The 22775-nt window shown below is 43.5% G+C and overlaps 2 protein-coding genes across 4 annotated transcripts in view; one reads left to right on the forward strand and one right to left on the reverse strand.

Moving 5' to 3' along the window:
- Positions 1-22775, reverse strand: part of LOC100879076 (uncharacterized) — a 30773-nt gene that overhangs the window by 3971 nt on the left and 4027 nt on the right. Inside the window, exons 4-14 of one of the 2 annotated variants that reach the window (XM_076532954.1) lie at positions 22484-22631; positions 22168-22402; positions 22008-22109; positions 21788-21891; positions 4932-5257; positions 3695-4043; positions 3208-3548; positions 2679-3054; positions 2350-2602; positions 2093-2278; positions 1812-1949 (exon numbers count right to left, since the gene is read on the reverse strand). In XM_076532954.1, coding sequence (XP_076389069.1) covers positions 1812-1949; positions 2093-2278; positions 2350-2602; positions 2679-3054; positions 3208-3548; positions 3695-4043; positions 4932-5257; positions 21788-21891; positions 22008-22109; positions 22168-22402; positions 22484-22631 — 2558 coding nt within the window. The remainder of the gene's footprint in view (positions 1-1811; positions 1950-2092; positions 2279-2349; positions 2603-2678; positions 3055-3207; positions 3549-3694; positions 4044-4931; positions 5258-21787; positions 21892-22007; positions 22110-22167; positions 22403-22483; positions 22632-22775) is intronic. The other variant, XM_003704133.3, reaches the window with a different exon arrangement.
- On the forward strand, positions 18534-21443 carry sud1 (Prolyl 3-hydroxylase sud1). Of its 2 annotated transcripts, XM_012287411.2 has the most exons (3): positions 18534-18856; positions 18974-20807; positions 20883-21443. In XM_012287411.2, the coding sequence occupies exons 2-3, from the start codon at positions 19470-19472 to the stop codon at positions 21294-21296; spliced, it is 1752 nt and encodes a 583-aa protein (XP_012142801.2). In that variant the 5' UTR covers positions 18534-18856; positions 18974-19469; the 3' UTR covers positions 21297-21443. The 2 variants fall into 2 exon arrangements, with proteins under 2 accessions (XP_012142801.2, XP_012142800.2); XM_012287410.2 differs by having other exon boundaries at positions 18538-18856; positions 18974-21443.

Genomic DNA, 22775 nt, shown 5'->3' on the forward strand with positions numbered 1-22775 from the left:
TGCTTATCCTTCTTCGACCAATTCGGGATATTAGTCGTTATATTATTTATAACCACGGTATGCTCGTTACTTGCCCCGTGGCAATCGGGTGTCATCGAGCATTGAACAGAAAAATCACGATTCTCGTTCTTGAAATCTGCTATGTCGCTCATGGTTGTCGTTTCGTCGCAAAAACTCAAAGATTGTATATCACGAACGTTGTTTTGTCCCTCTGGAAAATTGTCCAAATAAACGGACGTTCCGCGAGAAACGAGTTTCTTGGATGACTCTTCGTCGTGGGTCTTGAGAACATGCTTCCTCTTTTTGTCGTAGATCTTCATTCGCGTCAATTTTTCTGATCCGTTTGCTATGGATGAATGAGGCTGACTCTCGGCGTTGTATACTTGTCTCAATTGACGGAGAGTTTCCGAAGATATCGGAATGAAAGGTTGCGAGTCGCTCAATCGCCAAATAACGTTATCCGAGGTCCCTGACGAAACGCTTGCATTCTCTTCGACGATCTTTGGTCGTTCTTTTATCCGACTCATCTTCTTCAAGCTCCATGTTCCACGGAATGTGCAGTTCTCTTCGGACAAGTCTGTTTTTTTGTGCTTGTCATTGATGGAATCGATGTTCGACCATGTCTCGGTACAAACGGAAAGACTGTTTATTTTAGAAACGCCTTTGTTCAAATTCTCTTTTGTTTGGGGAGTTTGAAGTTTGATCGGTGACTTCTCGTTGCTCGATCGATGCAGTTTCTTCTTCGATTCTCCTCTCAATGTATTCTTCGATTTTGAGAACAATTTTTCCGGTGTTTTTGTATCGTACGAAGACGTGGCACTGTATCCAAGATTTCTAGTGCTCCCTTTACGCAATTGGGAGAGAAACTTGTCATTCTTTCGGGTGACAGAAACTTTCTCTTCTCTCCTTTTATCGCGGGATTTTTGTTGCTCGTTAACCGCTGATTTAACCGAATCGATTCGTCGAGGTTTCTTGTCCGGAGTTCTGGATCTTATTCTTCGACTTCTTTGAGACGCCGTTTCGCGATTTAAAATTCTTGCAACTGGGCTACAAGATTTAGCTTTTGTTCGGGCATTTTCTTTCCTTCTTTTAACAGACAAGTCTCTTTTATCCCATGAACGCTTGTCTTTCATTTTCGTACTTTCAATATTTCCCATCAGTCGTTCAGAAACTTCTTGCGCTTTATTATTCAATACATTCGTGTCATCTCCCGACTGCATCCGATTAGTTTCCTTCCTGTATATCACTTCCAATTTTGAGATCTTCCCTTTCAGGTTACGTCCAGAAATATTGTTTTCGAAAACACGTCTATGGGGGAGAAAATTGTTCGAATCGTATCTCGAGTTCCCATAACGAAACGGATGTGCATCGGCATGTAAAGTATTTACGTAATTCACGATGTACGAAGTGCAAGGATTAATAGGGAAATCAAACTCCAGATCGTCGAATAAGAACGGATTACTTTCTTTACATTGTACGTCGTTCTCACATTTCTCCGTTGACCGTTCATAGTTTTCCTCGAAATTCGGTGAACTAGTTAACACTTGAAACGCGTCGTCGCACAAACGGGACTCGAGCAATAAATGTTCGATCGAACGCAACGAATGATCCTTTCCGCAAATTGATTCCTCTGATCCGTAAAACGTGGATGTTTCGAAACGTACGCGTTTATCGCTAACAGAGTGAGAGGAGGATCTACAGGAAGGTTTAACTGGTTTTATATCATCGGGATTTTGCTTCGGGGAAAACTTTCTTTTCGAAGGCTTCGAGGAACACAGAGTTGTCCGAGGGTGAATGGAAACTGAACATACCTCTTGCCACTGGGAATTTCGTAACTTTTCAATTTGATCGAACAGCTCGTTTACTTGGACCACCTGCAGCATTACCATGTCCCAAAAGCCGGCCAGATCTTCATCCGTCGTTGGAAATTCTTCGCCAGGAACCTGATTCTGAAACAAACGTTCCACTCGATCGTTAGAATCGACAACTTAGAAAGGCTTACGAAATATCGAATTCTTCACGATATTCGAAGCGATTACCAGACCATCGCTACTCGTAATCTAATTAACGGAACATTGTCCGGAAGACTTACAATATTTTTCTGACACAATCCCTCGAACTGTTGCATCTTCTGGGAAGCCAGTAACCTGGCTTTGCCCGCAGCCGAGCGCAGTTTTCCGGCTGCCTCTTCCGGAAGTGCAACGGTATCGCCACTGGCCAACTCCGCTTCCGCTGACGCAGCCAACGACAGAAGCCTGTCTGTCTCCTGTTTCAACAGCTAGAACATTCGGACGTACGAATTATTCTCTATCGCGTAATTTTTCACGCTCTCGTTCTATCGACACGTACCTTCATAAAGTAATGTCCATTTTTCTCCTCGACCGTTTTCTCCGCCTCCTGAACCTGTTTCGCCACGTTCGTCGAGCTAGCGCTCGGTTCCAAGACAGGTAAGACTACTTTTGGTGCAGCCGGCTGCTGGTCGGGGATGCTGGTCACGCTAGAATTAAGCTTCTGTGCTCCGCTCTCCGCGATATTTCCGTCTAAGTTCGAAGCCGCTGGTATTTTTGGTTTCTGCTCAATCTTCCGCGACACCGGTGTTACCCTGTGAATCAAAGCAGACCGTGATCGTACCACGATTCTTACGTCGACACTGTTATGCCATCGTGGTTAGTGCGCACCTTTGAAGAGGTTTTAGAATTTGTTCGGAGCCGTCGGTGGGTCTTCTGGGGCTGACCACGGGAAGCTGAGCACGAAATTCGGGCCTCAAGTGTCTCAACACCGGTAGATTCTTAAGGGACTCTTCCGTGTTCGCATTGTCCGTCGACGCATCGTTGTTATTGGCGGATTTGTTGAAACTACTCTCGCTGGTGTTCAGTCTACTGGTGCTACGTTTATAAAAGAAACCCTGGGCAAGTGCTCCAGGACCGTAGAGCCGTTCCACTCGTTGCTGAATGAACGATTTCTCGCTACTCGAACTGACGTTCAATACCTGGTTCTCTACATCCGCCGTCGAGCCGTTTAATATGCTCGTATCGCTGAACGAGGTGTTCGATACTGTACACAATTAACAGAGAAACGATGTTCATCCACGGAAGTAGTGTATTATATGGATCAAGGAATTTAATTTGTTAATCGGTCGCGTGTTGAACTATCGATCAACTTTCAGTAGGTTAAAGATCAGGACGATGATGTTCCTAGGATACTTACGATTAGCAGTAGCTTGTTTCGGCGACGAAGCCGAGAAACGCGAGAAGGATTTATTTTGCTGACTACAGGACATGATCTGCGATATCCCAGGGGTACGTTTAGTCGGGGTGTTGGATCGAATCGGGCTGACTTCGGCGAACGTCGTGTGCATCACGCCCTTGTCGACTTCGGAGTAACCTTGACATATGCTGATCGAACTCCTCGACTCCCTGTACGTCTCCATTTTGCACTCCTCCTTCAACCCGTTCGAGAAACCGTTTTGCCTGTCCATCGCTAAAGGCGAGATCGATTGACTCTTAGGAGGATAAGGATGCGCTGGCACGTTCAGGTGCTCGTTTGATCTGCAAATCGATAATTCTTTTTTAATCCGTAAGATGTTGCGGAACCTGAACCGCTTAACGCGTTCCAGACTTGGATTTTAAAGCGCTCGATACACCGGATAGATAACGCGAACGATTGGAAAAAATGTTGAACAGGAAATTTCTACCTAAAACCTGCCGGACTGGTGTCTCTGGTGATCAGCCTGGTCCCGGGGCTACTATCCCTCGATCGAAACCCTTCCCTCAATTTGCTGTCGTATCTGTTGATCCCCGAATAGCCGCTGATGCTACAAGCCAGGCCCAAGTAACTCGGTTTCTTCACTGTCAGCTGTTCTGGTTCTGGGCTACTTCGATGACCATTGCTAACGTTCAACTTGTCATCCGGGGTCAGATGGGACTTTTGCAGCGTCTCACTGCTGCCGTTCGTTAAATTCTCTGGCGTGGACGCAGAGTCGCCGTTGCAAGATAAGTTCAAACTGTGCAACGTCTTCTTCGAGATGTTATCTACAGTGTTCTCTGCAAAGTAGAAGCTTCTATTGAAAGCTCGCGAGTTTCGCTCGCCCTACATTCCTCGTATTCCAACAGAGCCTATTTCCCGCGATCCTAAATTTATGCTCGAGGGAATAATAGTCGATACTATGATATGTAACTGTTGAAAGCACGCAATGTTAATTGCAACCTTAACGATCGGCGCACTCGCGGCTACACCGAAGCACGAATCCCATGAGCAAGGTCGAGCAGAAAGCTTCCCGGAACGAAAGCGTATCCCCGGAGAACGATTCAACCGGATAATGTTAGAGGACTAAACGTTAGAAAGTGCGAAACGTACTGGTTCGAAACTCGACACAGGAATAACCCTGGAATGGCAAGAGGCTGGTCGAGTCGCGGTGCAAAAGAGACGATCGTCTCTCTCTGCATCTTCTCTGGTCTTCTTGGCACCGACGATAGAAAAGAAACCGTGCTCTGCACTTGCTACGCTCGTCTACGATCTAAATTCGATCGGCACCGAGACCGAGTAAAAAGGAACGATCCACGGCAACGGTGGAGGGATCGGTGACCTTGAACGTTCCAAGATCGTCCGGACTAAAATTCGTTCAAGTGGAAGGTCGGTCAACGACGACCCCGAAATTCCAACGACTGCTCTGAACGTTAACTACACGAGCTCTGATTACGGCCAAATTTGTAAGCTGATTTTCTCGAAATTTTACCATCGTGAGCAACGTCAGACAGCAGTATATTACGATCGCTACAAGTTGGAATTTCGTGTTGATAGAATAGAGAATTTTGTGCATCGAAAGATTAGGATCATTTACGGAGCTCTACGTCTACTTGTTCGTCATCTACTGCGTCAAAAGATACAGAGATGATAGCCGGTGCAAAAGGCTAGACATCGAGATAGCCAACCTGATCGGTCGGACGCGGACTGGTCGACGTCCAAACTGCAGCTGCCGATGCTCTCCTGGCTAGTCATGTTAGGATGATGCCTGGCGACCACGTTGGTTGCGATTTTTGGATCCGGATCGAGACGACGGTAATTAAGGGGTTGAACCGCAAGGGAGACTGGCCTTATGCGGCGATTCGACCTGATGCCGCCGGCGCCGGGGACCGACGGCGTCAGCGTCGCGGCGCAGCAATCGGCAACGTCCTCCAAGCCCGCTACCTCGCCGCCGATGCCGCGTGTTTGTCCGCTAGCTCGTCGACGATCCTCGTCCCCGCGGTCCTCGTGCACACTGTTGATTTTCGTTTCGTTTTGTCTCGCCAACTATTTTCTTTCCTACCTCTTGTTTCGACCGGTTCGAATTTTTTTCTCTTACGTAGGAACAACCCGAGAAGGCTGTAATTAACCGAGTGCTAAGAACATTCCTCAAAAATGACGTGAAACTATTGCAACTCTCGGACCGTTCCTTCGTTAGCGCGAAGATAATGGATCTTGAATTTTTGATCAAAGAACACGGAAGTTCTTATCGCGTTGATGATCGGTGTCTCGTAACTTTCGATACTGACACCTTTTGGCTCATTTCCATGAAAGGAAAGGTACCGATTTTACTTAAAAATCCATTTTCTTCGGTAGAGTATTCGCGTAATGCTTCGATGCTCTGGAACTCTCTTCGTTGACGTCGTAACGATAGATCATGATGGATTCATCGTCGATTATCGAACGAGCAATTTTCTGTATTTTTCATAGAGAACATTATCAACGCTACGAGAAAGCGGAACGAATTATTATCGAGCTCGAGTCGTTCTAGCTGTTTTGTACGCATTGGACGACAAAAACCGCATCGATGACTAAAATCAATTTCTTTATTTCTTCGCGTTCGAATAGCTCCAAAGCATCGCGAACGTTGATTGGAAGCTGGTGCTGCATCGTAAGCAAACCAATTTCCGCATTGACTTTCACCGTGTCTTTTAATTAGGGATAAAACGATCGTTAATTCGAAAAGTTGGACCGGAACGTCGCCGAATCGCGATCGAATCGAATCAAATTCTAAGAAAATAATCCATTTCGTGGTACATTTCGCTGCGATAGGTCTACGAGCGAGAACGAGGTAGAAAACCAGCACGAGATTATTTAGCAAAAATTCACGCTTGGTAATTTAGTATGATTACGCCAGTTGACTAAGTAAACGAATCTTATCGTTGCGAATCACGGAATAAGATCGGTCCCGGGACTTCGAAAAGCAAATAACCGACCGGCAAACTGATTCCGCTGAATCTAATTTTACGATTCGACCGATGGCAGAACGCAGACGAGACGGACGTAATAAATCGACGCTTCTGTTAATACACAGCACGAGCTTCCACGTTCTCTTCTCTTAACATAGAGTCTACTTTTTACGATGCATTTCCACGTGCCTGCAAATAGCGAACGTAACTCGAAGCTTTGCCGGAGTATCGTTGTTCGCAATCGTTTTCTAATTACTAGTTTAATTATTTCGCTCGAATTAACAGGACGCTATTTGCACGCTAATTACAGAGAACCGTATCGGCAAAGTGCACAATCGCAGAGCAGTGCAAGCTGGTGCGTATCGCTCGAGAACGTATCTCACGCTGAAAGTTTTGAGAATCTATAGATATAACAAAATATCGTGTGTACTTTAATGCTTTCAAGCCCTAACGAGATCCTAACGTAGAACCTTCGTCGCTTATACTTCTCTGTGCAAGTCGCAAAACTTTCACAGTGATCCACGTACGATTCACTTGTAAGAATCGCATGCATTAAAGGAATGATGGCTTGTGCGCAATAAGAAATCGCTACTGTACAACGGTCGCCTTTTAAATTGTGTTAATTGGATCTCGTGTGACACGTGGATTAATCTAGTGCTCTTCACATCGTGTACAATTGCTTGCTTCATGTAAGACATACACACATTCACGTACAATTTTCAATTTTGTTAAAGAGACGAGATTGTTAGTTGCACACGTGGGTATCGTACAAAACATGTCACAGTTTTCAAACGACAAACAAAATATTCCATTTGGATGATTATTTTCAGGATTGCACGGCGCAGTTTATCTATTTGAAACGGGTTACTTATTAACTAAATGCAGCAGAGGTAAAAGTGTCGTTCATAGGTGACAGAGATTCTGCAGCGATTCTCGAATCACCTATGCACGAACAGGGATAGCAGTCAAAGTGTTAAAAGGTCGTTGCATGTGTGTCGTGCAGCGAAAGCTGAAATATGCTAAGATAGTGCAAAGTGATCGAATCATACTTGATCGTGACTGCGTTAATGATGAATGTGAGCGCGTACTAGTTGGGAACGAACGAGACTGTACAAAATGTCAAGGAGTCATAAGAGTCTCTCGAGGCAAATATTGTCTGCAAATTTCACAGTCAAATCGTTAAAGAGCACGATTTATGCAATCGTTTCAAAGAAACCGTGCAAATTGCCTAGAAAATGGAGAGATGTCGCGACATTTTAACGACATTTGCCTTCGATGTAAACAGCGAAATTGTTGTTGGAATAAATTAAAACGATACGTGACAATCATGAAAATTTGTTAGAATAAATTAAGTAGTGGAAAGTCTCGTTAAATTATAAAGAGATACAAACCTCGCGCAAGACAGGAGTCATACACTTCAAAATTACAAAGTCACAAGAAGAAAAAAGAAAATGATTTATCGTACCTCCTACGCCAATGCTTCCAAAGCAAAAACTTTGAGACATTCTTTTTAGCCACGGGATTCACCGTATACGTGCCACTCTCGATTTTAAGAGGCATCTTCGGCGACACTTTCAATCGTACTCGAGGCTCATCGATCGCGCCCTTCTCGATCAACTCCGAATATTACGCTCGGGTTGATATCGGAGCTGGACTACTCGCGTTTCTGTCACGATATTGATTCTAGTCGCTCTGAAAAGCCTTGATCGCCGTGAAATCGACTATTTATCACCTGCCGTTTAACCGTGAGCGCAAACACCGACCGACGAGACTGGAGTTAGGAAACGCGGCTCGTTAAAACGTTCTGAAAACCACTTTCTCGAGTTCTATCATCTTCTTCGCGAGTCACGACCCATAACGAAGTTTTTTCTATCGATTTTTGACGAGACTTTCACGTTAATTCGAGAGAACACCCACTTGCGAATCGAGACGCTATCGCGAACAGTCGATTCTTATCTTTTTCACGCGATCTGTTCAGATCAAGTCTTTCTTCTCTACCGACGACCTTTGTCATCGGCAAGAACTCGCGAAGGCACGTTGCTAGGATGACTAGTTACCAAAGACTGGCATTCCCATCTCGTCTCTCTCTTCTACGGTTCTAACGCACTCTCTTCCTCTCTTTCCTCCCTCTTTATCTTACCCTCGACACGAGGATATTTCGGGAGCACTCAAAAAACCACACACGAAAGCGCCCAAGTCGCTTCCTCCGCGCCATCTCCTCTTCATTTTCCCCTTTTTACCGGCCCTACATGTATCGCCGTTCCTTCCCAGCAACACGGATTACGAATTTCTTCGATCCTGTGCAGAGCTAATTTTTCCCTCTGTCTCGATACTCTATCTACACATCGCCTCTGAAACGGCGAAGATTCGTCTTCGTCATTATGTTCGACGTACGTTACAAATTGTACAAAAGCAAACTACTCTTCCCTTCGTTTCCTAATTTTTTTTAGCTCAAATTAGCTAATCTGGGGCAAAACCGGTAACGTATGTCCATAAAGAGAAGAATCGCGGGATACAAACTGTTTTGTGTAAAATTGAAAGAATAACACGGACAAAGAGATTTGGAACGGTGAAGAGTACGCGTGCGACGAAAGAAGGGATGTAGAAAAATCTGGGGTTAGCGGCTCGAACACGTGTCTGGCACGCGTACCGTTTCCACTGAAACTCTCGCGTCGGAGGAGAGGCTTGTATTTTCAATTTCACGTTCGTGAGAGCGGCAAAGTATCGCTGAAGGAGTTTGAAGGTAATAACCCTTTAAGCTTTCTCGAAGACGCTCTTTAGCACGCTGTCAATCTTTGGACGCTTTTATGACCCGTGTAATAGGTTGCTCTTGTATCTCGATTTCTAGCTCGCGTTCGTCGCATACAGTCCGAGAACTGCGACGTTGTTATCTTATATAAATATTTAAAACATCTGATCTGGTTGTTTACGAGACGAAAGGACCTCGCGAAACGAAGTTGCATTTAAAGTATTCTAATTTTATTCACTGCGTAAGTATCAGACGAGACTGTATTGCTGATTACGACACAAATATTTACCGGTATCCTCCGTTTCCTGTTCTGGAGAAATATTCAACCCTGACATTTCCCAAGCCGGCAGTGCGAACGAAAGACCCTGATTCTTTCCCTAACCATGACACGGTGGAGCTTGTCAGTTTCAATTAGCCAGCCCATAAATCACGAGTACGAGTTTTGAGGGTTTCCAGAAATAGAGGAGCGACAGAGTCGATCGATCCGAAGCGAAGATCCATCGATCATCGTCAAACTTGCCGCTCTAATGAGATCAAAGTTCACCTCGGTACCTGGTCTCGAGCGATTGATCTCTCGGACGAAACGGGCGTTCGTAGAACTTAAAACGCGCGCATGGTTCGCGTTCGTTTGATTTTGGAACGAATGTATCGCGGTCGACGAAAAAGTCATTCGGAACGACATAAATAAAGTCAGCGCGCACGCATGACTAGCGTGAAACAAGAGCTGCCGTCTGGGAATGCAGAAAGCGCAGCTATGAATTCAAATGCAATATGGTGCGCCTGTTCCATTCTAAGGGCGCAGCTGGACGCTTGGAAAATTATTTGAAGCAGACCTTCGAACGCGCGAGATTGCATTGTCGATCGTTGTATGCATCGTGAGGAGCACAACTGGTTGCGAATGCATTCGATGGAACGCGCACTCGCTTTTCTGCTTCAGAAATATGGTTTCCGTGAAACACGAACAGGGCTGTAGGAGTGGAAAATTCTTAACAACCAAAAAACCAGCGAATATCTCTTCGTTCAGGAGTACCAAATGAATAAAACGGGCGTAGGAGAATCATAAATGGAGCGTAGATCGTGTACAGGTTATTATTCTTCTGTAAGAAACATTGAACATAAAGTTTGAGCACCTGATCTTATCTTACTGCGGTCAAGTAATGATTCGAGTTGCAAACGCGATAAGCTATCTTAAACTCAGCGTTTAGCAACGTGTTTCGCTGTTGGAAACGGACCGCAACAAACGTGCTGGTAAGCAATACCGAAACATTACGCTGCTCTAATGTTTCGTAGAAACTGTTGTCGAAGTTGATCGTTGAAAACGATACAGATTGCATTACTCTTCGATAGCGTCTATTTTAACAGATTCGATGCTTTCACCGCTAGAATTACTACACTTAACAACATTAGTGTCAGCTTTACTTAATACAAGAGAGCATTTGTAATTTGCAAAAGAGAAGAAAATGGCGATTTTTGAGTCATTCGAAAACGATAACAGTCTGTGTGACGTAAAACTGAGTCACGCGTCGATAAGCTACTAATTTATGACAATTTTACAGTCTATCGATAGCTTCTGTGACTATATCGTGAAATGACCAATTTACGTAATAATGTACGCACCGAAAGCAGTCAAAGCGTTAAACGATCGCCTGTTAAAGTATCGGAGTTTTATGCAGAGTAAGGAAACACGCAAGTTGTTCTTCCATTTTTGCAAAACTCGAACGGCCACGCGAAATTCTGCAGAATCACAGGTGCCAGCAAACGATGTCGCGTAGATTCTATGCGCGTGCTCGTTACCAAGGAACAATAGGAGTCTATCATTCCGCACAATGTACAACGCGGCAAGATCGAATGAATTCCAACTAATTACGAGTCGTTACGAACAAATCACCGTGATCGTACGCTCGTCGACGATACTTTAATCGCGTAACAAATTCAGTCGTCATCGAATCGATATCGTCCGACGATAAACGCAAATCGATCGTTAGAACTCTGGTTTACGAATCGATACCTACATACGCCTCGGAAGAAAATAAACCGCAGGTTAACGATCTCGTGACAAGCCGGATACAATTTTGTTGTACTTGATAAAACCGCGGTTATCGCTTTTTGCTCGATGCGTGTGTAGGTGACTGTCGCCGAAGAGGATGCGGATGCAACACCGTGTGCTAGGTAATTCTAACCTCGCGGTCGCAAAGTATATTGAGTTACGAAATGAACGGTAAATCGAGGGGAGACGAGCCTAAAATAGAGAGCCACTGCCACCGAGACACCGTTCAAATACCGGCATTAGAACGATCTTCCGGTTCGGAACAAGTATAACGTCTTCCTCTAAACTGGATACAGTCTGTCGTGGACTTAACTGGAAATTTAGTATTCCAACGGTTACAATGGTTACGCGTGAAATAGTAGACAAGCGGCTTTAGAACGAGTCTGTACCATTTCCGTTCCCGAAAGCTACGCCGATCGCGGACTCGAGCTACGGAATAAACGGACCGAAAAAGGTTAAAGCAACGCGAGAGGCAGATGAAGCTTTCGGCACGAGCTGGATGGTGGTTCTTTTTCGGAAATGGTCATAGGGACCCCAAGTGCCTCCGGTAGCCAGGGGTAAGTGACACCGGCTGAACTCTCTCGTTTCTATATATAAACGAAAATAAACCAGAGTGACATTTGAACCATACTCTCTCCCTGTACACGACGAGCGTCCCCTTCTCCGACGAGCGACGACGCGTACCAAAAGGGAAACGGAGTACGGTGTGCAGCGTCGCGACGACCGACCGAGAAAAATTGTGTCAGCTAAATTAGGAGAACGCCGTTCTCTTACGACTTTCGGAACCGCTTTTTTCCCTTCTTTCTTGCGCACGATTTCGTTTACGATCGGAAACGTCAACGATTACAACAGCGATCGCGATTACTCGGAACTGTCACTTCGTAACGCATCTCGATCACGATCACGCCAAAATTCTTGGCACACCACGCGAACCGATACTTTGTCGAAACTCTCGAATATAATATCGCCGAGAGAACGAATCGAAGCGTCCGTCAACGCCTCCTAAACGATTCTAACGAGGCGGTGCACGGAAATCGCAAGCATTGTTTCGCCACGTGACAAGAATAATAATCTCGAACGAGCAACGCGAATGCGACTAGCGACATCGAAAATCACGACCGACGTCCTCGGTTAAAATTCTCGAGCAACCAGATTATTTTTTCCCCCTTTTCCGTATCATCACTGGAACGAGAAAAAGTTTCGGAGGCAAGAGCTTGAAGCTGTATTAGCCTTAACAAAGCGGGTCACGAAAGCCACCAAACTGAGCGGTAACCCGCAGCTTTCCAAAGTGCAACGAAACGTGAAAACGAAGCAGACATTCTGACGAATTCGCTAGTGCACTTTCACCTCGATAGACAATTTCCGCCAGCTCCGCTTGTTCGACACGATAACTCCTACTACGATCGCGAGCAACAATAGCTTGTCGCGAGAATTGAAAATTGCCTATAAATAGAGTGTAACAAGCCGGGAACTGTGTTATCTGACGAGAGAACCGAAGGGACCCTCGTCTGTCCCGCGCGATTCGTGACAAAACTACCATCGAGGACACTGCAGCACCCACCTTGTTACGTTCGCCTCTAATTGGTCAGTTTGGATTTTTAACCGATTAAATGTCCTGGTAAATTCACGGTGCTATTCGCCGTATTAACCCTTATAATAAAAGAAGGAAAAGAACGCGTAAAGATATCGAGGATGCACCGTTAATATAGTCCGTAGAGCCCTAATTGCTGCTTCTATGAAAAATTAAGCGCATCGAGCCAGAATGGAACTGAACTCCGGATGTATTAGACGCACGTGGATGCTAATCGCTAGCTGTGGCATTTGTTTCCGCTGCAACGTTAACGCAACAACGAGCTCGTGCCTGAATCAACGGCTTGTGTTCCACAGCCTGTAAACGCTCTACGTTCCACGAGGATTGATTTTAATGAAGATACTCAAAAAATTAGAGTCAATTGGAGCTACTTTCCAGCCTCTGATACGAACCTGCATAAATTGAGCGTGGGCTCCCGTTCGCGTCTAAATAATCGAGTCGACGGGTGAATACAAAATGTAATATTCTCCTTCGAATTCATTTATTTCAACCTTCAACGAGATCGATCCTGTGCTCGTGACACAACATTCTCGGAAACTGATTCAACGATAGGGAGAAATGAATGAACGCTGGCTATGAAACTCGAAGATGAATCATCGGAGCTAGGTTCAATGAAAAGTTACGGGGATATGGCGTGCAAATGATGCGTTTCGTTCTATGGCCGGTGTTAATTGATGAAATTGTGTTATTTCGTGCGCAATTGCAGTCGCATGACGATCGAACTAAACATTGCGTGCATTTGTACATTAACGTTGTTTCGCTATTAACCATGAACATATACAATGGAAGAAAATTTTCGTTCAGCACCACGCTCGTCATCGATAATGTCAAATTAAATTTTGCGTGGCACTGAACTTGTTAACATAGGGCGAAAACATAAATAATCTAGAGAACATAAAACAACATTGTTAACATAATTTACAAGTTCTCGTGTACCAGAAACGGTTAGAAGAAAAGCTCTATTTCCGAGTAAAATGACGAGGCTTTCAGCCGAATTACAAAAGCGTGCGTTCCAGCCCCTTTCGATTAAAAGTTTTTCGAGAAATTCATCCAAGAGGAAGTTCTGTAAAGGATCGGTGACACGTAGAGCTATTTTCATCCCGGAAAAACGGGTCGACGAGAAACGGTTCGCGAGCTTTTCTTCTCTCCGTTCCTCTTCTATCGTGACACACAGTGACACACAGAGGAGAGGGTAACCGGATTTCCGAAAAAGGGAAAACTAGTGTCGGGACGCAGGTTGCCTGCATGTCGCGAGCCTATGCACGCCCACGCGAGTACGATAAATTATACAAGGAGGCGAGTGCGAAGGGGTCACCATAAAAGAACCTGTTACGTTTCAGATATTAATCCGGCGAGCGGGCATAAAATCGACTCTACCCCGTTTTGGACACCGTGTAACCCCATGGAAAATAAGCTTCGCGTTCAACATCCCCTTACGGTATTGCCGTGCTAATCGCGTGCGCGTTGTCTCGCAATTGAGTTGTCTATTGTCGGATTCCACGAACTTTCCAGGGAACTGCTTCTCTAATCATTTCATGCTGTGCACCGGAGGATCGTTACAAAACATTTGATGAGCCGGATACATTAGAATAACAATAGCGTAATACTCCGAATCTTTGCATTTAAATCGTTAAAAGAAGAATGGATAGAATGCTGCAGTTTTAAGGTAGAATACGGAAGGAGATCGTAAATTTAATAGCTAGGTCAATATTTTTGGAAAGAGTTACAGGAAGTAGTTTATTGGCTCATCCCCGTCCAAAGTTTTTCGTGTTTCGCATCCAGATACCGATCAACCTATAAAATCGAGTGCTGCTTCAGTAGGGGGCTCTTCTCCCCTATTTCACCGGGCAATAACCCGATCGAAGATAAACCGTGAATAGGGTTATCCCACGATCTCATTCACTTAATCGTATCGTTGTTATCCTGTCATTAAACACGAGCGAGTTATCTCGTAATAAAACGCGTCCGCAGTAACGATGAGGCTTAAACTGTTGAGAATATCGAACAAACAGACAGCGTTTACGCAATCGAGTAATTCTCCTGTCTTTCCCGATCGATGACGAATAAAATAACAAGCGTTACCGTGACTACGGAGATAATCCTTAATGTACTTCTAATTGAATCATTATCCCGTGAAAGGAAAACGTTTAATATCGATAGCTACCTAAGAGGCTGCTGGTTATGATAACCCTCGATCACGTTGGCTGCTTTTATCTTTGCTCCATTTCTAATTAGTGGATCGCGTACCAATTGTAACTTGAAAATTAGTAAATTATATCGTTTGATCACAAATTTCGCAAGATCACTTTCGAGTGCTTTATTGTCAAAGAACACAAGAATCGTGGAATTCCTGGGACAAAATCTTCACGGTGAAAAATAGTCATCCCCTTCCGTTCCAGTGCAAACAATCTATGCTCCTCTATCCTCCTTATCGATCCATCCAAAACCGGTACGTGCAACACTTCGTGTAGAACTAGCGACGCGAAAGAGGACAGGGGTGTTGGATCAGCCTGAAGATCTAAAGAGCTTATTGCACAAAATTGCTTGCAAAATATTCCTGAACGCATAGAAATTATGTGGGTAATTGCATATCTGTCTTCGCAGAAATCAATTTTATTCTCTCGTCCCACGCAATTTGAATAAAAAACGAAGTTCGAACAATCGGTCCAGCACGATATCATTGCGCAAAATAAACTCCAGGATAATTTTCGTGATCGTAGCGGCACGTGCAGCGTGAAATTGCGATTTGAACTCGTTTCAATGTTGCGGGACGTGGACACCGACGATGCGAACAAATGACGCGGTGCAATCAGCCCGTTGCAGATGCAACGCGTGGACTGAGAATGCAGCAGCTGCTCGGTCTCGTGGCCAAGTGTCTTCTATTGTGCTCGTATTGTCGATACACGATCCCGAGCAGTTGATCCGCCCAGTTCTTTGCCTCCGACATTATCGGTAACTTTTAGTTTTAAGTTCGTCTCGAAGAGAGATAGCGGTGAAGGAGCTCCGTTGACCGTGAAATTTACGTTGCTACTCGATCGTACATCGGTGCTCTACTTTTTTTTTATCCGTAGTGAAATTTACTCGTGCGATCGAGACTACGCAACAATGGTGAATGTCGGCGGGAGAGCACCCGCAAAAGTGGAGTGTAGGAAGCAAAAACAAGGACAACTCTCGCGCGACGATTGGCGAAACAATCGGACCACCCAGAATTTCTTTTCGCGAATGTCGCGTTTGCTTCGATTCTCGATGCACTTTACCGACGAACAGTGTCGGTAGACGCGTTCGAATTTACTTTCGAAGCTTCGGAAGCAGAATGCACGGAAATATATTGAAACGGTAGACTTCTCTAACAACTGTGCTACAATATCTCAACTTCCTTTCAATTAAAAACATACAGAGTGCAAAGAGTTAACGATTCTAATGAATTATACATATATTTTCCTTAAGAAATAGTAAATTTCTCAAGAAGCCATGTTACGTTATACCAATTTCCTTCCAATTAAAATCATAACTGTGGGAATGAAACGCGCAAAAATATATATGCACGGTATGCAAAAAGTGGAGAATTGCAAAATAATGCATACACATTTTACGAATGGGATCAGGTAGACTGAATTAATTCGATTTCAGGAAAATAAAAACAATCTTACGAGGTCGATAACTGGAATTTAATGGCATGTGCGAACGGCGGGACTACGTAACAGGTTCAACCAGAGAATAATTGCGCTGGTCACGCGACTGTTATAAACACCGTGGTCCATTTGCAAGCGTTATAAAATATCCCAGTTTTGCCGTGCGAAACTCACGCAGATATATCAACGGAAAAATAAATTGTTTGCTCGTGGATAGATCACTCCTTTTCGCGTCGATGAAACGCGTAACGGTTTGCCCCTGCATACCAGGTGGCTTCATACGTTTTCAATCTTCGCCTGCTTCTCGCCACGACTTTCCACCTATTAAGCTTCGTGAAGACTCGAATTCGAACGTTTATTTATCGTCTTACCACGTTTATAAACGTAGCCAAATAAATTTTTAACATCGTGCCCTGATACTTCCGTGAGAGAAAATAACGAAGAGTAGCGGGGAACGTGTTACCGTGTATAAAAGACGTTTACGTATACACGGTAACAATAATGAACGTACTTCGAGTTGAACAGTACACTTAATGCCACCATCGACAAGCTCAGTGGTTCGAGTGGCGTAATCGTTGAACGAGCCTCTTGGCATCTCGTCGAAGGTATTCCTTCCATCGAAGAAGGAAAAAAAAAGGGGAATGACCTACCTCATCGCGAACGGAGTCACTCGAAACTTCCACGATTCTGTGTTCGAATGAATGACCATTGCACACGAGTGTAGAACATGCGGCGATTGTCACGTACGCGACAAAGACGCGCATCACTCGGTATTCCTTCGTGTCTTAAAAGAAACATTTTTTCACGAACGATATTAAGGTACACTTTTTTTTAACTAACGCCTGGTCGATCGTTAATGGATACGGCACATATTCTCAAAGATATCCTCGTCGGAAATTATACTTTAATCGACTCCTTTTACTTTTAGAATATGCATTAGGTGCGAAAGGATGGCGAAAAATAACCGTGTTCGAAAGTGGGTCTTGGCCCATGAAAGTTTGGGAAGCTCCGAGATTAGGAAACACGGCAGTTGAGGATAGAAAATAAAGCATGACGTATAAAAGAAACGCAGTTCCCTTGGGAAATCGATAGTGTCACTTATAGACGCAAAGAATCTGGTCGTAGCACGGAATCGCGTGAAATTGATTAAAAATCTTGTGCAGCTGACGCGTAACGCAAGAATCCAACCTGACTCACCTCTCTCGTTCTCCAGAAACGACGCAGGATTTCAAAATTCGAAAGCACCTTCACGCCATAATCGTCGCAGTAGGACATCAAGAGTCCGGGTTCAAGGCCAAACGGTAGATCGAGGAATAAATGGGAATTGCATGGATAGGATGGGAAAGATGACAGTTAAACGCGATTAAAATTTCTAGAGACACTGGAAAGACACCGCTCCGAAACAGTCCCGGCACAACGTGCTTCTCCCGACACAAACAAAAGATGACTGAGGGAGCTCCAGTATCCTGACCGCCTGTTTACCTCGTCGATTTCGAGCCTAACACCCCACCCACCCGTTAACGAGTCTACCGGTGAACGACGAGCAGGCAACGTGCGTTCTAAGGAAAGAAGGATCGTGTGTTGACAGATCGCGGGGGGCAAAAAACGCGGAAAGGACGTAACGTGTCACGCTGTATTGTATGTGGGTTACACTCGGGTGTCGTTACTCACGTATGCGTGCGTTGTCCTGTTGCTCGGTTCCAGGATTACCAGCGATTACTTTACGCGAGGATTTCACGATAATTGAACATTTAACGTGACGATATCACACTTTGTACAATTTAATGGTCAGGGTGTGCCCTGAATTTCCATGCGACCAACGGCATCCGTCAAACGTGAACTACTGCCGCCATCTTGACACGGCCGACTACGGCGACGCACTGCGTTAAATCGAGGAATCATTGACTGATCACGCGGGTCATTTAAACCGTTTCGATTCCGTGTCACGTAATCCCCTGCGTTTTTTTGCTAACTATACCATTTATGTATTTGTTTTTGTTGAAAATAAGAAAGAATGATCAATAACAGAATAAACAATAACATGATAACGGTAATAAAAAGAAAATTATTTTTACAAATTTTAAGAATGCGATAAAAGTAATTATAAACTGTCGATTAATCTTCTTAAAATTGTGAATATGATGTCAAAGTTAATGATAACGTGTTCAAATAGAAAAAATTCGCTTATATAAAATTTCAGAAATTCGATAAAATTATAAGGAAAATAAAAAAAAATTGCAAACCTGGTGTTTTTCATTTGTTTTTCGATAATCTATCGTATTTCGTATCGTTCTGTAAAATTGCTCAAATTTTAGTAATCATACTCCACGGAGTTATATGTGATGCAAATGCATTACTATTTTATTAACAAATTTATAGCAAAAATTGCATTAATCGTTTTGTATTAATGATCGTGAACGGTCACAAAAGTTAAAAGTTTTTCTTTAGATCGAAGAAGGTTAGTACGGACGTGCAGAAGCAGAGAGGACTGTATGGTCAGGGTTCGTGAATAATTCGCGACGTCCCTGGGTTCGATCGAATCAACGTTTTCGCTAGCGATAGTAGCAGTTTCTGGGCAGAATGCAACTGCGTGGTGACGGAACGACAGACCTAATTCGCTAAATTTGGACACACACGTAAATTCCGGTATGTAATGATCGTTGAGTGATACGATACGTTCGATATCCATTTATTTCGTCGATCGACGCAATCGCAAAATGGAACAGAATTCTATTAATCGATGTTTCAACCGACTGCTTTCAGAACACGTGTGGGTCGAGCAACCACGTGGGCCGCATGTATCGAAAAACAAGTGCCGCATCTTTTGGTGAGTGCAGATAGATGAACTGTGATATTTCTGATATCGGCACGAAATGTTTGTAAAACATGAAACGTTTGCTTGATGAATAAAAAGTTATATAGTAAAGCCATTGTCAAACAACGAATGTGTGAATAAGTTATTGTGCAAACGATAACCTGCGAGAATGATACTTTAAGAAATATAAACATAACGGTACAAGTAATTTTTATTGGTTCCAAAGCTTCAATTTATTGAGCAAAGAATATGTATGCGTGGATCAAAAGATATAACGAAACATATCCTTGCGTCAGATGAAAGAAAGAGAAGTGTGATATAGCTTAAATTAATCAAAGACATGTATTGTTGATTCAAAGACAAAAGTTATATACTAGAAGACTGATAGTTTAAGAGCATATAAATAGGAGCTGTTATCGATCGATATAATAAGGGTACAAAATTATGGCTCAAGTGGAACCGAAACAAAAGAAACTTAAGCACTCTATCATTTCGGATTTTGTGTACTCCGCTGACTTTCAACAACTGTTTTCTGAACACTGGTGCAATCTTAGCGACATAAAGAAGAACAACCTTGAGATTATATCAAAACCTTTTAGGATATGTAAAATTTCTAATTTCCTTTCTAGCGAAGAGTTTATGGACGAGATAAAGAATGAACTATTGGATGTTAAAAGTAGAAGAAACAGCATAGACCTCTATCAATTCGAGCAAACCAATGATCTTGTAAATGTTGACGCGGAAAACTTAAAGCTCTTATATAAAACCTTTCAAACGGATCTAGCATTATGGATGGAAAAAAATACCAAGATACAGCTTAATAAAACATTGTCAATGTCCAGTTCTTGTTACTATGATACAGACTACTTGCTCTGCCACGATGACAATATGGATGACCGTAGAATCGCTTTCATCTTGTACCTTTCAAAAAATTGGACTCGAGAAGATGGTGGGACATTGGATTTATTTGATACGGATAAAAATGGACTGCCCAGGAACATTGTGAAGTCGTTGATTCCGGAATATAATTCTCTAGTATTTTTTGAAGTTGCAGATAACTCTTATCACCAAGTAGCAGAAATAGTCTCACCGGACAAATCTCGTTGGTCTATTAACGGTTGGTTCCATGGACCTCTCAGAGAAAGTCACAGGCCTCCTAGACCGGAAATGGTACCAAACTATATCGAACCGATAAACATCGAAGTAGATTTACACGATTGGGTAACAAAATGCTATCTAACTTCAAATATCATAAAGGAAGTTAATCAAAACGTGGAACAAGAATCGTTCGCGTTCCTGGCTGGTTTCGTGAAAATGGATATTTATGAAAAACTTGTTACAGAGGTGGCTTCGGATACCATCGTTTGGCAGAAATGTGGCCCGGCAGATATTCGCAATTACGAGATAGCGGACGAGAACAGTTTGCCAGAACTATTGAAAAGTTTTTACAATTTTTTCAAGTCGATTTCTATGTGTCGATTACTGAAAAGTTATACGGAATTAAATCTTGTGCCAGAGAAAGAGGCTTCGAGTCCCAAGATGGTTATAGAGCTCCAAAGATGGTCCAAAGGATGTTACACGTTAATAAGCGACAAATCTACGGTTAACGAATCGGACTTTACCGAAAACGAGAAGAAAACTGGTAACAATGGATGCGTTACACAGGCCGACGATGTATCAGAAACTCCGGTAAGCTCGGGAGGAAAACCCAGTAAAAATTGCGAAGAGAAACCGATGCAGAGTAACGCGGATAAAACCGCGGACTTAGATTCTAATTCTCCGGTAAGCAATAAGGAGGACGAGGACGTCGAGGACGATGACATGTTGAAGAAGATATTAAAAGCGAAATGTTTTCAGTCAGCCGAGAAGGATTTATTACGAAAGCCCTCTTTGACGAACATCGATAATTCCTCTCTGTTAGAAAGAGATACAGATTCCGACGAGTCCGACATCGGTGATTACTTATCCGATCTAAACGACCGGTCTTTGGAACGTTCGGATCAAGAAAACGAGGCGGACGACTCGAATGCTTCGGAATCTGGTAGTCTCGATGTGATATTACAATTCCATACGCACCGTGTGCCCGAAGAGCACACCATAGATTATGTAGATCCCAAAGAGCAAGACGCTGCACTGATTCACATACCACCGAAAGATAACCACCTTTGCATCGTATACAAGGTTTCGAGTACTTGTCGTTTTCACAAGTATGTGAATCATTACTGTACAGATTACTTTTATAATTTGATTTGTACATATTACGAACAGTAATTCCATATTCGCAACGCTTGTCACTTCGGATGTTCCTCGAACGACTTGACGATTGTATACCGAATCGCGAACAAAGAAGCGTTCATTTTAAATGAAACTGTGTATCATAGTATTTATCCTAATAAATTGTCAGTATTTATCGTCGGATATTTGTCGTTGTTCATTCAAATCTATTTATTTTATCCTGTTCGAAACAATTCGAGAACTTGCGAGGATACAAACAGGTCTTATTTAGCTAGGATATACTTATTAATTAGGATAACTCGTGCTACTTAATATAGCTAAGATGGAGATTAAGACCACAGTGCAAAGAACATTCTCAATCGTTTATTGGCCGTGATACATCTATCATTTACTTATCGAGCTAACGTTAGGTGCGGTCAGGGTTCATGCATGGATGTTAGGTCAACCCTTACTCGTTCAGTGCAAAAGCGATCAAATCCCTCGTACTAAATACCAGTATATGAAAAGGAACTTAAAGTGAAGCTTACGATTTGATGACGTTACTATGCTCGTTATCGGGTTGTTGCACTTGTATCCTGGGCTGCGAGCAGCCTTGTCGTTCCTTGCCATCCTTAACGACCTTCGCCGTCACCTATCACGTAAAGTATCTCGATAGATATCGCCGTGAGACGCGGATGCAATAAAAAAATCGTAAAACGAAGTTGCATTCAAAGCGGAAATCATTAAAGGGGCACGCCTTCTATTTACCTTCGTTCCACACGACTTAAAGCAACCATAGGCTATTCTTGTACGTTCGGAGGATCGATTACTTTTTAATTGCTCGAGGTACAATGCACAATCGATCGCGTGCTACGAAAATAGATGCAAAATCTCGTTACGCGATGCATTGTCAATAGCGTTCAATCACCTGAGAGTTGATAGGAATCCCAGCCATTCGTTTCTTCAGTTCGTTCAACTGTAATTCTCTCTGGAAACTGGCGTCGCTTTCTTGCGAATCCTCGCGTAAACCATCGTTGATCGACTCTGAAGAGTACTCGACTTGCACCCATGGACAGATCGTCGGCGAAGATTGCAAGGAACTTTTGCTTCCTGGTCGGGACAGTCGAGGAGAAAGTCGTCGTAGCAATGAAATAAGTTTCGACCTAAAACGAGAGGATCGTGAATTCCGAATAAAGCATCGTTTGCGAGTCGAACGTTTGTAGAGGACGCGAAGAGGGGAATACTTTGTGCTAGGAGTTTGCAGATGATCAGAGCTGATCGCTCCGCTTCTTGAAAGTTGCTCCGCGCTGCGAGTCGTGTCTCTCCAATGCAGCCTGTTGATGGATCTTCCTACCCTCCAATCCAGGCTACCGCTTTGTCGAGATTGAAGGCCTGAAAGCGGTTTAAAATGCGGCCCGTGTCTTTCTAACGCTGGCACGGCGTTAACGGTACAATATGGAACTCCCGAATCGAAGTATAAACTTTAAAAGTTTGTAAGTCTAAGAAAGTCTATCACTCCGATGTTATAATTAGATT

Source organism: Megachile rotundata, chromosome 6, assembly GCF_050947335.1.
Source record: "Megachile rotundata isolate GNS110a chromosome 6, iyMegRotu1, whole genome shotgun sequence".
NCBI lineage: Eukaryota > Metazoa > Arthropoda > Insecta > Hymenoptera > Megachilidae > Megachile > Megachile rotundata.

Excerpts from the sequence above, each read along its gene's own strand:
- sud1 (XM_012287410.2), top strand. The coding sequence starts at position 19,470 with ATGGCTCAAGTGGAACCGAAACAAAAGAAACTTAAGCACTCTATCATT.